The 15,582-nt window shown below is 37.0% G+C and overlaps 2 protein-coding genes across 3 annotated transcripts in view; both read right to left on the bottom strand.

Annotated features, from left to right (window-relative positions):
- LOC126756977 (zinc transporter 1) overlaps positions 1 to 15,582 on the bottom strand; it is a 33,172-nt gene that overhangs the window by 1,206 nt on the left and 16,384 nt on the right. Inside the window, exons 2-3 of one of the 2 annotated variants that reach the window (XM_050470516.1) lie at positions 5,594 to 5,941; positions 17 to 764 (exon numbers count right to left, since the gene is read on the bottom strand). In XM_050470516.1, the coding sequence (XP_050326473.1) occupies positions 17 to 764; positions 5,594 to 5,782 (937 nt within the window). In that variant the 5' untranslated portion in view covers positions 5,783 to 5,941. Of the gene's footprint in view, positions 1 to 16; positions 765 to 5,593; positions 5,942 to 15,582 lie in introns of those variants that run through there. The other variant, XM_050470517.1, reaches the window with a different exon arrangement.
- On the bottom strand, positions 865 to 3,516 carry LOC126756984 (uncharacterized). Its single transcript, XM_050470526.1, has 2 exons — positions 3,073 to 3,516; positions 865 to 3,018 (listed from the first exon to the last, which is right to left on the bottom strand). Exon 2 carries the CDS (start codon positions 2,168 to 2,170, stop codon positions 1,304 to 1,306), a length of 867 nt encoding a protein of 288 aa, XP_050326483.1. The 5' UTR covers positions 2,171 to 3,018; positions 3,073 to 3,516; the 3' UTR covers positions 865 to 1,303.

Genomic DNA, 15,582 nt, shown 5'->3' with positions numbered 1-15,582 from the left:
TACGTGGTATACTTACTGTAAGGATAACTAAGAGAAACTAGTAGAACACAGGAGAAAATTGAGAGTACGGGATCGATAAATTTGGCCGTATGCTCTTCATCTTCAGCCATATTGACAATGAATGCACAAACTATAACGAATATAGTGCTCGATACATCACGCAACATTTCCACAGCCCCTTGACGTTTTGGCACATAGTGTATCTGACCAATTTCTGCTTTTAAATCATCCTTTAGCTGCCGATCATTTTCAATTGTCTCACTATTTGGCTTTGATAATTGTCGTTCATCAGCTTTTAACTCTTCATTATTCGAAAGTACACGATCTAAAATTACATCACCGCTAGGTGTTACATGTAAAAAGCTACCCTGATGCATTGTATAACCACCGATTAGCAGATATGTTAAGCCATTTAAAACGAGTCCAACAAATCCAAGTATCATGACAATAATGGGTAAATGCATTGTGTCCTGATGATCGATGTGTACTAGTGTTTGTAAGGCCTCCACTACAAGCGAAAATGACAACGATGCTAGTATAATAAATACGATCAACATGGTCAGTATATCGATGCGCGTCCAACCAAAAGTGTTTCGCAATTTCATTTCACGTCGATGGCGCGACACTGTTGGAGACGGTGCTCCAGACATATTTACTACAATAATTTTATCTTTGTTAGAAACATTTGGTAAATTGCTGTCGCTCGCCGCATATGTGGAGCTAATGAAATGCTCGAGAGGGCTTTCATCATGTTTTCTGCTGTGCTGCAAACATAAATGTAAAACATTATTTTAAATGGTATAATTAGTTACGAAGCAACTATTATAACTTTTCCTTTCATAAATGTAAATATTTTCTTGAAAATTGTTTGTATAGCATTTTTTGTCAAATGTGGCTTTATTTTTGTTCATTTACCTTATTAATAAAATACAATTAATTTCGTGGAAAACTTAAAATAAAAGGCATAATATTTTGTAATTATATCATTATGTAATTATAATATGTGACCTGGTCTACGAAAAGGGAGCTAACGTGCGAAAACTAGTTTTCTAGTCACGTGAAAAAGCATCTCATCTTCCATCCGAATCAACTAAAAAGTGAAAATTGATTTTTTGACACCTAAGCCCCCTTTCCGTAGACCAGGTCACATATATTATATAATATAAATATTTTGTAATTATATCATTATGTAATTATAATATATAATATATTATTATGTTATTATATCTAAGGTATGACTTTTTATTTATGAATGTACTTCACAAGTGCCCCCCGAGTTATACCGAAAGTGTTTTAAGTTGAATTAAATATTTTTCTTCCAATGTCGTAATATTTTTTCCTCAATGCTAAATAGTGAACCAATTTCCATATCATTTAGTATGAAAAACTGTTTAACAACCAGCAGCGCTTGTAGAGCTTCACTTATGGATGGAGCATTTGTGTCTTCCACACTTTCCTGTAACTTATTATTTGTGTTAATTGGGTCTGTAGCTAATGGCTCATCATCAATAGGAGCTGCATCCAACTGCAACGTATTATTGGTGGTAACTGGCTCCGAAACTGATTGCGCATCGGGAACTGGTGCAACGTCCACCGGATCATCAGCACTATGATTTAGCTGTTTGCTTGTTGAGTCTGCACAACATATTATACCTTGATCGCATTCAAACATTTCTGTTTTACAAATTTCAACCATCGGCAACGATGTTGCATCAACTGCAGTTTCATTAGTTTCATTACTACATTGTCTGATTTTTTCACTGCGCCTTGTGGGAACATTAATTCCATTGCGTTTCTTAAACCTAAAAAGCCACTGAAAACAAGGCTCATATTTGGCATCATATTTAATTGCAAATTCCTTAGCCTTTTCCAATAAAACTACATTATTCAATGGCGTTGTTTTTAGATTATTCTGTTGATGAAACCATTCACATAAAGCGCTTTCAACTTTGGGGTTTGAAGTACTATCCAGTCGCGTTCGTAACAAATTTCCATCCTTTGCGGCTTTTAGGAAGGTGCTTTTATTTTTTATAATTCGACTTATAGTTGATGAATCACATTTATATTTTCTTATTAATTTCTTTCTATTGATGTTTTTTGATTCTGCCTCAATAATTTCAAGTTTTTGTTTTAGCGACAGACGACGCCTTTGCTTCGCACTTCCGTTCATGTTTCGAATAAAATAGTTATAACAATTCGTAGAGTTTAGCTAACTTTCGTTGACAACAATGTTACTGTTTATCGGTAAATCGATTTTTTTACAAACAGGTTTGTTCGTTTACTTCATTACTCTGAATATCCAGTACAGGCAATAGTTATTGCGAAGCAACTATCAGACTTGCACCGATACGCATAGAAATTATATTTTCATGTGCGTTGAATTTCTCGTTGTTGGTGAATTGCAGCCAACAATAAATTTACTTTTGCGGCACTGAAAGTATTATTTACTTATTTAGTTCGCCAAGAATCTAAAAAAATATCTAAGTGTTGCTAAGTGTTGTTAGTCGAAGTGAGAGTAAAAATTTTACGCTCAACACGCATTTAAACGCTCAACATGGAGTTGCTTCAATATAACGAAACAGGTTTTGGCAGAAGTATGTATATGCGAACTATAAAGTTTGAGCTTAATGGTCCTTTTACATACAACTTGCCTTGCTTGAATTTATGACGCGTTGTCTCGATGTGAAACTTATAAAAAAAGCAAAACTCGAACTTTTCTCTCAAAACAAATGTCTAACGCAAAGCGAAGCAAACGGTCTGTGGTAATCAGCCAAAAGTATTTTCTTCAGCACGATAATACTGTGCTTAGACGCGGAAACTTTTATTGCACACTATGTTCACACGGCGTAAGTTATCGCTGCATCTTACAAACTGAGAGTTGCCGTAGCAAAGTTTGATCGTCTGAACGCTGTCTTACTTGCGAGAATATTCCAGAAAACTAAACTGCAGCTCAGCGTTTGTATTTTAATTGACTCCAGCTTAAGATCGAGTTTTCTCTCCTACCTGTCACACAAATACCTGCAATGTGAATGAGTGAAACAAAACAAAACGGAGCAATGTATGCAAACACACCTCATTCTCTTGAAAATTCCAGTTTTCAGCTGCCGTCTATTTGCACATGCATGTATGCATATTTAGCTACTTACTTTTGGCGATTCAATTCAGCCAAACACTTGACGCAACATTTTGTTTATATACAGACATACTTGTGTTTTTTTGTTTTGAATATTCCCATAACATGGCATTTAACATTATGCAATGCGATCCGTACAAGCTCAACGATTTAAAAAAATATGTACATACTTCTGTACACATGTATGTATGTAGAGTAGCGCTCCGGCTTGTATTACACCGCTGTGCAGCATTGCACTGGCGGAATTTCACGCACAAATTGGCGCGTGCCTGGTCGATGAAGTGTCAACTCTGCGGTTAGTATGCAATTTCTGGTAGCGCTCTAGACTAGCAGTTGCAGGTGTGCAAATGGAAATCGACACCGACATATGCACATACATATGTACATAAGCAATTAAAGCTGCTATTAATAATATTTATATAATTTTCAGTTAATTACATTACTAATGTATGCATACATACATATGTATGTATGTAGATATGTATGTATTTTTATAAATTTATTTTTTTTTTTTAATTTTTTCTGTAAGAATTTTCACTTTCGGCAAGTTTTTTTTCTAAAAAAAAAACTTTTTTCTAGGAATCACTCTTTGATATTTAAATTTTGACAAATTTTGTGGAATTTCAATATTGCTATTGCGCTCTTTTTTTGCTTACGTTACTGTTATTGTTATAGCTTACTGTCATAACCGTTGTTGCTGCGTGTTTATTTTATATCGTTTTAACCGTTAAGCATTTGCATTTAAACTCAAATTGCTGTGCAGTGATTGGTTAACCTTGAATGTTAATATCGTGTGCGCATCGAAATTAAAAAATTAAATTAATTTTTTTGCAATTTAATGGGCCAATGAACGCGTTAAATGTGCAAGCATTTTCGTCACTTAACTGTAATGGGCGCACTTGAACTGAAATCCCGCTTAGAAACAATTTTCGAAATATTTAGTAATCAGAGAGGCGTTAAGTGGGTATTCTAGTCTAGAAATTTGACAAAATCGAACATTTTTTACTCACAATCCGATAGTTTAGATATTCAGAAATATCTCCCCAAAAGGTTTTTTCAAAATTTAAATTATTTTCGAAGTTTAAGCGGTTTTAGTGGCGTGGCAACTGGACCGGTTGAACGGATAACGAAATTTTAAACGCGTTTTGCTCGAAACTACTTCGAGCCTTTTTAGACTAAAATATCCCTTTAGATTAGATTGGTAGACGAGGAATGCACCGCGACCTTTGGTCTATTGTGGCCTCTCCTAAATCACAAAGACTCACCTAGCCCCATCATATTGATAAAGTACTATATACTGCTAGGTACTAGCTAAGCGATGTGATTCCTATTTGAAAACATGGGTCCAAGGGCTTTCAACCTGCAACTCTTAAGACTGCAGTCAATTAGCAGGTCTTCTGGTGCTACAGGCGCACTGTCGCAGTATATAATTGACGCAGGTCAAATTTGTTCTGTCAATTACTACACCATTTCACTTTATTTTTATCTATGTATTTCTTTGATAAGTATGATGAATTTATTGGTCTTTTATTGTAGGCTGTTTTCCGCGATATTTTGACTGGCTTCGAGGTGGTTTACTATTGCACAGATAAGATTAAATGTAATCAATATAATGTTAGGTGCATAGTAAAGAAACTAGCTGATAGTTTGGTTCAATTACTTGATTTAAAGCATTTGTAGTGAGAAAAATAAAATTATTTATAGATTTCTTGAATAGCTGCTAATCGTGCTTTAAGAAAAAACTAACCCAGTTTCAGCTGCCTTATCTCTGACTGAAAAATGTCAATAATTTTATAAATGTCATACAGAAAACTCTATTAAGGCCATAAATCCTTAAAATTCACCATTACGGTCTAGCTGTCACTGATGTATTTGACGTTCTGTAAATTAAATTTTACTTAAAATGACAGCTGTCAAATGTGAAAAAGTCGTTAACTGGTCTTAGTTGATATTAGTTTGTGAGCTTCAAATGACAGCTGTCAAATGTGAAAAATGAAAAAGTCGTTAAATGGTCACAGTTGATATTAGTTTGTGAGCTTCAAATGACAGCTGTCAAATGTGAAAAATGAAAAAGTCGTTAAATGGTCACAGTTGATATTAGTTTGTGAGCTTCAAATGACAGCTGTCAAATGCCAAAAGCGAAAAGTATGAACAAAGTTATTATTTCGACAAATCTCTGGCCATATATGCTAGTAATATTTAGTAACAGTTAAATTTAATTGTGTCAGCAATGTTTTAAAAGAAATTTATAGTCATTACAACAACCAATGAAGCTTTGCTTACTTATTTATTATACTTTTTAGTACTATATCATGAACACGTCTATATGTACATATATGTCTGTACAAAAACTATAATAAATGTTATAAATTATTCAAAAGAAAGCCTACAGTTAGAGATATTTTGAGATTCAATTTTTTGTCATAGATAAATGATTTCACTACTTTCTTTTCACCTTACCTTTATTGTTACTATGCAGCCGATGAGCGCAAAAATATTACATAACATGTGATAGGATGCCATAAGCAGCGTTAGCGCATGTGTTATATGACTGAGTACCAGCTGTACGAGAAAATAGCCGACGGACATTGTCAGCACAATATATAACTGTACCGGCTGGCATTGCTGGAATAAATCTTTGGCTGGCATTCTGCTGTTTTTGTTGTAATTTTAGTTGTTACTATGTTTTAGTTTTGTTGAGTTGTTGTTATAGTGCCTGTAAGATATCGTCCAATGTTGTTTGAGAATCACAGCAATTTACGCAAAATTGCCTGTCGTTGATATTTTCACTTCGACGAAATTAATTATCTGCAATAAAAATATAAAACAATTAATAAGTTAAGATGGAATATAGTGCAAGTGTTTTTAATGACTGTAATTGCGTGTTATAAATATTTATAAGAGCTTATCGTGTTGCTTTGTGCCAGAAACTATACAAGAGTAGTTTGATAGGTCATTGGTTTCGTCGTATTTTAAGTACGATGATTAAATACATTGTTGTATTGTTGTTTTTGTAGCAATTTTTGGTGCATACATGAAATATTCGCAATTATTGCCAGAATATAATATGAATCTTGAATTATTAAAAAAAGGAAAAAAACACTACGACCACATTACTCATACGCCATGTAGCGCTGAGAGCATGTTCAAATATTACAGCAATGTAATTTGAAAAATAGTATTTTTTCAGGTACGTAGTTGCCAAATAAATCTTTGCATATCTTCAGTAAAATTAAAAAATACAAAATCCCGAAAATAATAATTTCGGGATCCAGAAATTTTCGGGATTCATATTTTTTACTTTTCTAATCCGAAGAGCTTTATATGTCTTTTACTGTTTTCAGTGGAAATTGCAACCCGCAAAGTCGGGTGCAAATACAAAATGCCGAAAATAATAATTTCTGGATCCGGAAATTGTCGGGATTCAAAATTTTTACTTTTTTTCTAAGTGGTAAATGACCTATTGAAAGAACTCGAGAGATACGAGTTTGCCTGTTAAAAGAGGAGTACCTTAATGTTGTTGGTAGCTGGGGGAAAAGAAGCGGCTTAGCTGACAATTCAAATAAAAATTGAGAGCTCGAGCGGCATCGGTGAACTACTTACAACACCAACGATGGCACTTAATACCATTTTATAACCGGAAAATGGAACACATTAACGGTTCCAGAGTGGAACATTCTAAAAGCCTCTTCCACTTCGATTATATGCTTGATAATTTGGACCACTGCGTCGTGGAGCCCACTCCCAGCGGCATGTTCTTCACGCACATATTTCCGAAGAATATGTGGTTGGGGCGGAGTCACTGGAGAAGAGGCGTAGTGAGCTCTTTTTTGGATGGATCCAATTTCAAGGGGAAGGTTGTAGAGGGGAGACTCCATCGAGAGCTCTCAATCAGCTCTTGTTTCAGACTGCCAGACAACTGCAGTATCTTTCAAGCAGCTATTAAGGTAGCAGCAGATGTACTTCAATGAAGTGCGGCTGCTTTTAGGAATGTATGCATTCACTCTGATAACAGATCTGCTTTCAGCACTTAAGCGACCTAACAGTGAGCTACTTCCATATAAAACTTGCCTGGGTGCTTGGCCACAGAAGAAACGACAGAAATTGCAAAGCCGATGAGCTTGCAAGAAAAGTCATCCACACTTAAATCCCATTAGAATGGAAATGATCATGTGTTTCCCTGTCGTCGTGCACGCGGGCGCTGAATATATGGACCTTGCGAAAGCCTTCTGTTCCAGAGTGAAACAAAAATGGTCCATGGAGCTATTCGTTTTTAGCAAGGTTCACATGGTCGCAATGATAGGTGCCTTAACTGGACACTCTCTTGTTGACACTCATGCGGTGAGCCTAAAGCCTTGAGATTTTGGAGGACTCAACTTGTCAAAGTTGCAGGGAGAAATATAGCTGGAAAAGTCTAGACACTTTCTCCTTCACTGTTCAGCTTTCGCCAGTCTAAGGTTCAAGCATTACTACGAACCCGGCTGGAGCTGATATTGGCCAATTCGAAAAATTTGGCTCTGGGCGGTCTTCTTGGTATGCATTTAGGAGTTCTGAGCATCACATCGGACGAGCGTCTCTAGCAGTCCAAGTGGAATTATTCCTAATCTTACGAATATCAGCCTATTTACCTACCCTAACTTAATCTAATACTATGTATATTCAACACATATATATATATATATATATATATATATTTAATAAGCAACATTTAAATAATCAATATTCCTATATTCATAAAAACATATTTAATACAAACTAAATTCAAATTTCGATGATCTCTTTAATGAAACTTGTGGGCTCGGCACTGATCACTGATCTATAGCTTGTTATACAACTGCAATACATAATAACTAGTGTTTATTTCAACTAAACAACTATGTCACATAACCTCATTGAATAAATCAAAGTGAAATTGATCGCTTACAAACCACAGACCCTTGACTGCCATTGCATTAATTAGCTCGTAATGAGCTTGCAAGCGTTGAATATCCATTTTAGTGACTTTATGGGTGCATGCATGTAAGTGTGCTTTTCTTTATCATTTGCACTGCCTTTCTATGAACAACAATAGCAATAACACTAATATAGACATTAAAATCGTTTAACAATGTTTCAATTAAATCACTTAACTAGTGTATAAAGAGGAGCAACCGACGTCATGAAATGCAAATTTGCGGCTTATGTTAAATATTAATGAGCGTCATACTGATGTGATGATTTCATTCTACTATTTAGATTCTGAGGCGAACAAATGCGGTCGCATGCCAGTGGTTGAGCAACTGTTCACCTACAGAACATTTAACACCTTTATAGGACACAACGTAAGTTTTTGTCGTGTTATTACAGTATACAGGGATGAATTGTGCCGTCAGCTGTCATATGTCAACGGCTAGCTGTCAAATGTCAACTTGCTTTCTTTCAACACTCAATTTCTTCTCGCCCATTACATTTACTGTCTGTTCCGATATAATTTGAAAATAAAATGTTTCAAACACAACTTTTATATGAAAATTGACATTCTGTAAAGAATCATCGCCCAACTTATGGTCAACATAATCGGCCTACTGAGCGTACTACTCGCAATACCGTCACCCATTGTGACACGCAGCATTCATTATTGGATAATATTCGACCGAATAGACCACGTCCAGCAAGCAGTGAAGAAAATATAGCAGCCGTGACGTGGAGTGTACATGAAGACCATGGAGAGTCGATTTGGCGCCGTTCGCAGCAACTTGGACTAACGTATGGAACGACTTGGCGCATTTTACGTCGAGATCTTAAATTGAAAGTGTACAAAATAGAGCTTGTGCAAGAACTGAAGCCGCTCGACCTTCCCAAGCGACATCGCTTCACTCTATGAGCTCTTGAAAAGTTTCAAGAAGATCCGACATTTTCGAGCTAAGTTTTGTTCAGCGATGAGGCTCATTTCTGGCTCAATGGGTATGAAAATAAGCAAAATTTCCGCATTTGGGACGAAGAGCAACCTGTAAAGATTCAAGAGCTGCCATTCCATCCATAAAAAAAACAATGGTTTGTTGTGGTTTGTGGGTCGATGGAATTATATTTCTTCAAAGAATGATGCCGATGAAAACATAACCGTAAATGACGACCGTTATCGCGCCATGATAACCGACTATTTGATGCCTGAAATTAAAGCTCGTGATCTCGGCGACATTTGGTTTCAACAAGACGACGCCCCTGCCCACACATCGGATCAATCAATGGATTTATTGAGGGAACACTTCGGGGAGTAGATAATTTTTTTCCGTTTTGTGTCGGTCGATTGTCCACCAAGATCGTGTGGGACCACACCGTTAGACTTTTTCCTGTGGGCATATGTAAATTCTAAAGTCTATGTGGACGATATCGCTTCCTTTCAGGAGCAAAACTGAGTCGATTTAAAAAATTTATTGAACTAATCGTTACAATTCTTTAAAAACTTCCAAAATATGCTCCTTCTGCGTCGATACAGGGCTGTCCGTGCGATTTGCAAGCAAGCATTGAAGGCGTCACGGAAGGCATTCTGCGGAACAGTCGAGATGCATGCTGATTTTATCCCCTCTGTCGTCTCAAAATGCTTGCTTTTCATTGGCCTTTTCAGGCAAGGAAACAAAAAAAGTTCGGAGGGCCACATCTGGGCTGTAGAGCCGCTGCGGAAGCGTTGGGATGCCGGCCTTGGTTAGGTAGCTGTTCACAAGAAAGGCGGTGTAGGCTGGGGTGTTGTCGTGGTGCAACTTTCAATCAGCTGCGATGTCTTGTCGGACCAGATTGACCCTTCGTTTGAGTCTCTTGAGGACTTCCATGTAAAACTTGGCGTTGACGGTTTGTCCAGGAATAATAAGTAAATTCAAGGTGGACGATGCCTTTGATATCAAAAAAGACGATGAGCATCGTTTTCACTTTGGATTTGCTCATTCTTCCCTTTTTTGGGCGAGGAGACGCCGGCGTGTGCCGCCTGGAAGCTCTTTGTCTCGGGATCCATGACTCGTCACCTGTTATTAAGCCTGCTTGATCATATCAAACGTCTCTGTCGCTCATTTACCGAGTTTCACACAGAATTTAATCGCGTACCTCTGCTCTACCGAACGCCTCGTTTTCAGCTTGCACCACTCACAGAAACACGTCGCGCGAAAATGTTTGTCCTGACTCTCTAGGTGCTCGGAGACAACTGACCAGACGCTCGTTCGTTAGCTAGGAATGTTCTCTAACCAATCCAGTCGGTGCGCGTATGCTCGGAAGTACAGACGCGGGGGAAGCAAATCAGTCCTATTACTTTCGGGACAAACCCGAGCTTTGGTGCAACCGAAGCTAATGGTTTTCTTTTTTTCAATTTAAATTAAAATCGCACCCTTCTACTGAATTTTGTGCAGATCACGTAGAATTACAGCAACATGACGTGCTGGATCTCATGGGCACCCAGGCATTTGCTTGTGGACACACCGCTGGTCATATAAATTTGTAAATATGTAAGCCCGTACAGTGACATCTCGGTTATGTATGACGTTCAGAAGGCTATTGTTCGGATTTATTACATATACATTCATACATACATATGTATATACTTATGTATGCATGTTTACTTAAGGCTTAAGCCATCAGCAAGCTGAACAGTTTGTCCCATTTGCATTCAGCTCAACGCTCAATTAATATTTGTTCGCCAGCGTTGCCAATTTTTTATTTAAATTTTACTTTGCTTGCATTTGTTCATATGTATCTGTAAAAAGTGCTTCTTCCTCACAGCGTCGGCGCAACAGTTCAGCAACAGTCGCCAAATATGCAAGCATATACTCACACTCATGTTTGTATGTGTAGGTGTGCGGCTTGTACAAGTATATTTTATATCACAAAAATGGGTTAAAAACATTTGAACTTGACACAATTGCTAATAAAAAATAGTTACGCGTGCGTGCCAATACAACTCGCTCAGCTGATCGGCGCACACACAGCCGCATATGCATATGAGCGCAGTTTTGAGTTGAATAACATTTACATACATTACTTACAGCGCTAATTAATTTATTCATATTTTAAAGTTTATAGCAAACAAAGTACAACAACAACAAAAATGCTTAGCAAACATCTTCAAGGGTCTAGGCACTTACTAGGAAGGCTTGAAGGCGTGCATATAAAACATTTTATACATAAACAGGCATACATATATATAAGCACATACAGACATATGTAAACACACACATCCATGTGTACATAGTGTACGTGTCTGCAAGATTTTTGAACTTGACTTTCCAATCTGGAATTTATTTCAATTATTATTGTACATATTGCCATGCCAAAAATAGCCACTTGACCGCTACAAAAGTGCTTTTGGCCCACTTGCACCCGTATTCAATAATAATACACCGTCATTTTGTACATGAAATTTGTCAATAAATTTCTATACTTCAATTAACACTTTATCAGCAGCGGAAAGTTGATTTAAAATGGTTATTATAGCCCACAAAGTTTTCCGAAAATAATTCCAATAGATTAGCAATGCAAATATACAGTTACATACGACAGTGATATCGCTTAGGCGACATGTGGTCAACCAAATGTGCAGAGTAACTGATAATTGAGACTTGTGCATTAGGGTGAGGCGACGTTTTTTATGATGTCTACACATAGATTGTTCGATTCGCTGAAGGGTAACGATTGACGAATGGAAGACAGCTAAGATATATAGTATATCTCAACTTTTGAGATACCGATCTGAAATTTTGCACTTGTCCTTTTCTCGCCAAGAAGCTGCTCATATGTTGGAATGGCTCATAACGGACCACTATAGCATATAGCTGTCATACAAACTGAACGATCGAAATAAAATGCTTGTATGGAAAACTTTTTCGTTTGACGAGATATCTTCAAGAAATTCGGCACGGATTATTGTCTAAGACAGGCCTGTCCAACATACGGCCCCCGGGCCACCATCCGGCCCGCATAGGCCCTTCATCCGGCCCGCCATCTCTTAGAGCCTTTGGGCATCCCAGTTGTACAGGCCTGAAACACGTGATGGATAAAGTAGTGCAGACAGTTAATTTTATACGCGCAAGAGGGCTTAACCACAGACAGTTCCAGGCTTTTCTGGCTGATGTCGGTTCAGATTACGAAGACATTGTATACTTCAGTCGCGTTCGCTGGCTCAGCAGAGCAGCTACACTAAAACGATTCTATTCCCTGCTGGACGACTTAAAGATTTTTCTTGACAACAAAGACCAAAAAATTACTTTCCTTACTGATGAGCAGTGGTTGGCTGATCTGGCTTTCGTGGTTGATATAACTAAATATCTTTCTGAGCTTAACTTGAAACTGCAAAGGAAAGACCAACTATGCACACAGTTATACGAACAGGTTCTAGCTTTCACAAAAAAGCTTTTGTTGTTGGAAAAGCAGCTGGAACAAAAGCAGTTGATTCATTGGGAGACCTTATCTACAAGAAAGCAAGATACCTTGGATTTTGACAAGTACGTGTTGATGATACAAAGATTAAGGAACGAGTTTGACGACAGATTCGCTGACTTCAAATCACAAACTCCCTGCATGAAAGAATCCATTTCAAATCCATTTGATGTTGAAATTGAAGGCGCTGCGCTGAATTCACAGCTGGAGTTAATAGAATTGCAAAGCAGCTCTCATCCAAAAACAGCATATAATAATTGTCTTCCAAACTTAATTGAATTTTACAAAAAGTATATTACACCCAGTCAATACCCAAACTTTACTAAGCTGGCTATTCAACAAATTTCTTTATTTGGTAGTACATATGTTTGCGAGCAGCTGTTTTTTCGCATGAAATTTAACAAATCAAAAACCAGATCATCTTTATTAGATAGCCATCTTAAAGGCATTTTGCGCATAGCCACTTCTAAAACTCCAGCTGACATAGATGCGCTGTGCAAACAGAAAAAATGTCAGACATCTCATTAATTAGATTTTAAGAATAAGAATATCTTTATATGCTAAGGCCATAGTTACATTAATAATAATATATTAAGATTTATGTGATGCTGCTTTTTATAAATAAATAAATATACCAAAACTGAAAGTAATTTTATTTTTTTTGGCCCGCTACGGTTATGAATATGCTAAACCTGGCCCTTCACAAAATTATGTTGGACGGGCCTGGTCTAAGACAATGATGCAATCTCCGAAGAAATCATTCAGATCGGACTACTACAGCATATAGCTGTCATACAAATTGAACGATCAGGATAAAGTGCTTGTATGGGAAACTTCTTCATTTGTTGAGATATCTTCATCAAATGTAGCACAGATTATTTTCTAAGACAACGCTATAATATTCGAAGAAAATTTTCAGATCGGATCGGATCAGCTGTCATACAAACTGTACAATCAAAATCAAGCACTTGCATGGAAACTTCGTTACTTGTTAAGGGTCTTCCAGTTTACACAATGTTCCAAGAGTTTTCCTATGACTGCTTGGAGCAATAAAAGCAATACAAATTAGAATCAAATTAAACTAAACACACCAATGACGCGCAAAAGTATACGTCCGAGTTAAAATTTATACATTTATATGTATATGTACTTACATGCATACAAAAGTGCATATGCATCTTCCGTGTAATCAGCGCATTAACAAATTGTATATAAATGAGCTATGCCGACATCATCGTCATCTCAATCAAGTCGTGATTTCTGACGTCACCTTGAAATTTATGACAATTGTAGATACTTTAAATGTAATCTAATTATCAAAAGCGGGCTCATTGAAGCCTTATAACACATATATTTGTATATTTTAATAAAGGGTGATCCACTACGAGGTTCCCCACTTTTTTTCAAAGTAAAAACACAGTATTTATTTTTTGAAGACGGCTACGTCTCAGATGGTCGATCCGTTGAGTCCAATTTTCGTTGACTCGTTTGAGCATTTCGACTGGTAACTGGCAAATGACACTCGTAATGTTTTGCTCCAAGGCCTGCATTGAAGCGGTATTGTCCGCATAGACTTTTGACTTTATATATCTCTCATATATTACAGGAAAAAGTCGTAACGGTGTGGTATCACTGGGCCTTGGTGACCAATTGACCGGCCCAACATGTGAAATTTTCTGCTAATCGAAGTGTTCTCTACATAAATCCATTGATTGATGTGATGTGTGCGAAGTGGCGTCGCCTTCTTGAAACCAAATGTCGCTGATATCACAAGCATCAATTTCAGACATCAATAGTTGGTCATCATGGCGCGATAATGGTAGCCATTGATGGTTACGTTCTCACCGGCATCATTTTTGAAGAAATATGGACCGATAATTCCATCGGCTCACAAACCACACCAAACCGTTGTTTTTTTTTCTGGATGAAATGGTAGTTCTTGAATCTTTTCAGGTCCCAAATGTGGCCATTTTGTGTGTTTACATACCCATTGAGCCAGAAATGAGCTTCATCGCTGAACGAAATTTGTCTCGAAAACGTCGAATCTTCTTGGAACTTCTTACTTCTTGTCGCTTGGGAAGGTTGGACGACTTCAGTTCTTACAGAAGCTGTATTTTGTACGCTTTCAATTTAAGATCTAGCCGTAATATGCGCCAAGTTGTTCTATACGTCAGTCTGAGTTGCTGCGAACGGCGCCGAATCGACTCTCTACGGTCTTCGTGTACACTTTCAGCTATATTTTTTATTTTCTTGCTGGACGGGGCCTATTCGGTTGAATATTATCCAATAATGAATGCTGGATCACAAGATGGGTGATGGTGTTTCGAATAGTACGCTCGGTAGGCCGATTATGGGAACGATTTGTAAAAGTTGTTTAGGTGCAAGTCTTTCCATGTTGAAATGCCAAACAATACTGAATAAAAATATCATGTCAAAAGCTATTGAAAAAAGTACCTCTATTTGGATCACCCGTTATATGCATGTGCATGCGTAGCTCAAATAACAATAAATAAACATATTATTTTAGTAAAATAATAAAAAAAAATTTCTGCACTTTTCATAACAAAAGAAAAACAACAACAAGCCACATCTGTCGGGTTTTCCCTACTTTATTATGCATACATACATATTTATATGCATATATAAATAATTATAGCAAATATTTATAATTTTATCTCTATTATTAATTTTTTAATATAATAAAATATGCATGTATGTATGGTTGTTTGCGTGTGTGCGTTATTATTAAAAATGCAATCGGGTTAAATGTTATCGCACCTTGAACTTGAAGTGCGATGCACGAATCTGCCACGACACTAAAAAGGTAACATTATTAATTTCACACAAAAATCCACATTAAAAGAAGAAACGTGCATCTTTTTTATAAAAATACAGTTGGCTGTGTGTTTGTGTGTCTGTCACGGGTCAGTGATATCGCGCAGTAAAATATTTAAATTGTTACACATGCACACACACATTGACATAATCACATTAATATGTTATAATGACAGCCACAGTGACGCATTTTGTGCAAATGCGTGCGCAAAATGTTT

Source organism: Bactrocera neohumeralis, chromosome 4 (genome assembly GCF_024586455.1).
Source record: "Bactrocera neohumeralis isolate Rockhampton chromosome 4, APGP_CSIRO_Bneo_wtdbg2-racon-allhic-juicebox.fasta_v2, whole genome shotgun sequence".
NCBI classification, from domain to species: Eukaryota; Metazoa; Arthropoda; class Insecta; order Diptera; family Tephritidae; genus Bactrocera; species Bactrocera neohumeralis.
Note: the sequence above shows the minus strand (reverse complement) of the source record. Positions and strands in the feature narration are given on the sequence as shown.

Bases quoted from the DNA above. Each gene is read 5' to 3' on its own strand.
- LOC126756984 (XM_050470526.1), bottom strand. From the start codon at position 2,170: ATGAACGGAAGTGCGAAGCAAAGGCGTCGTCTGTCGCTAAAACAAAAA.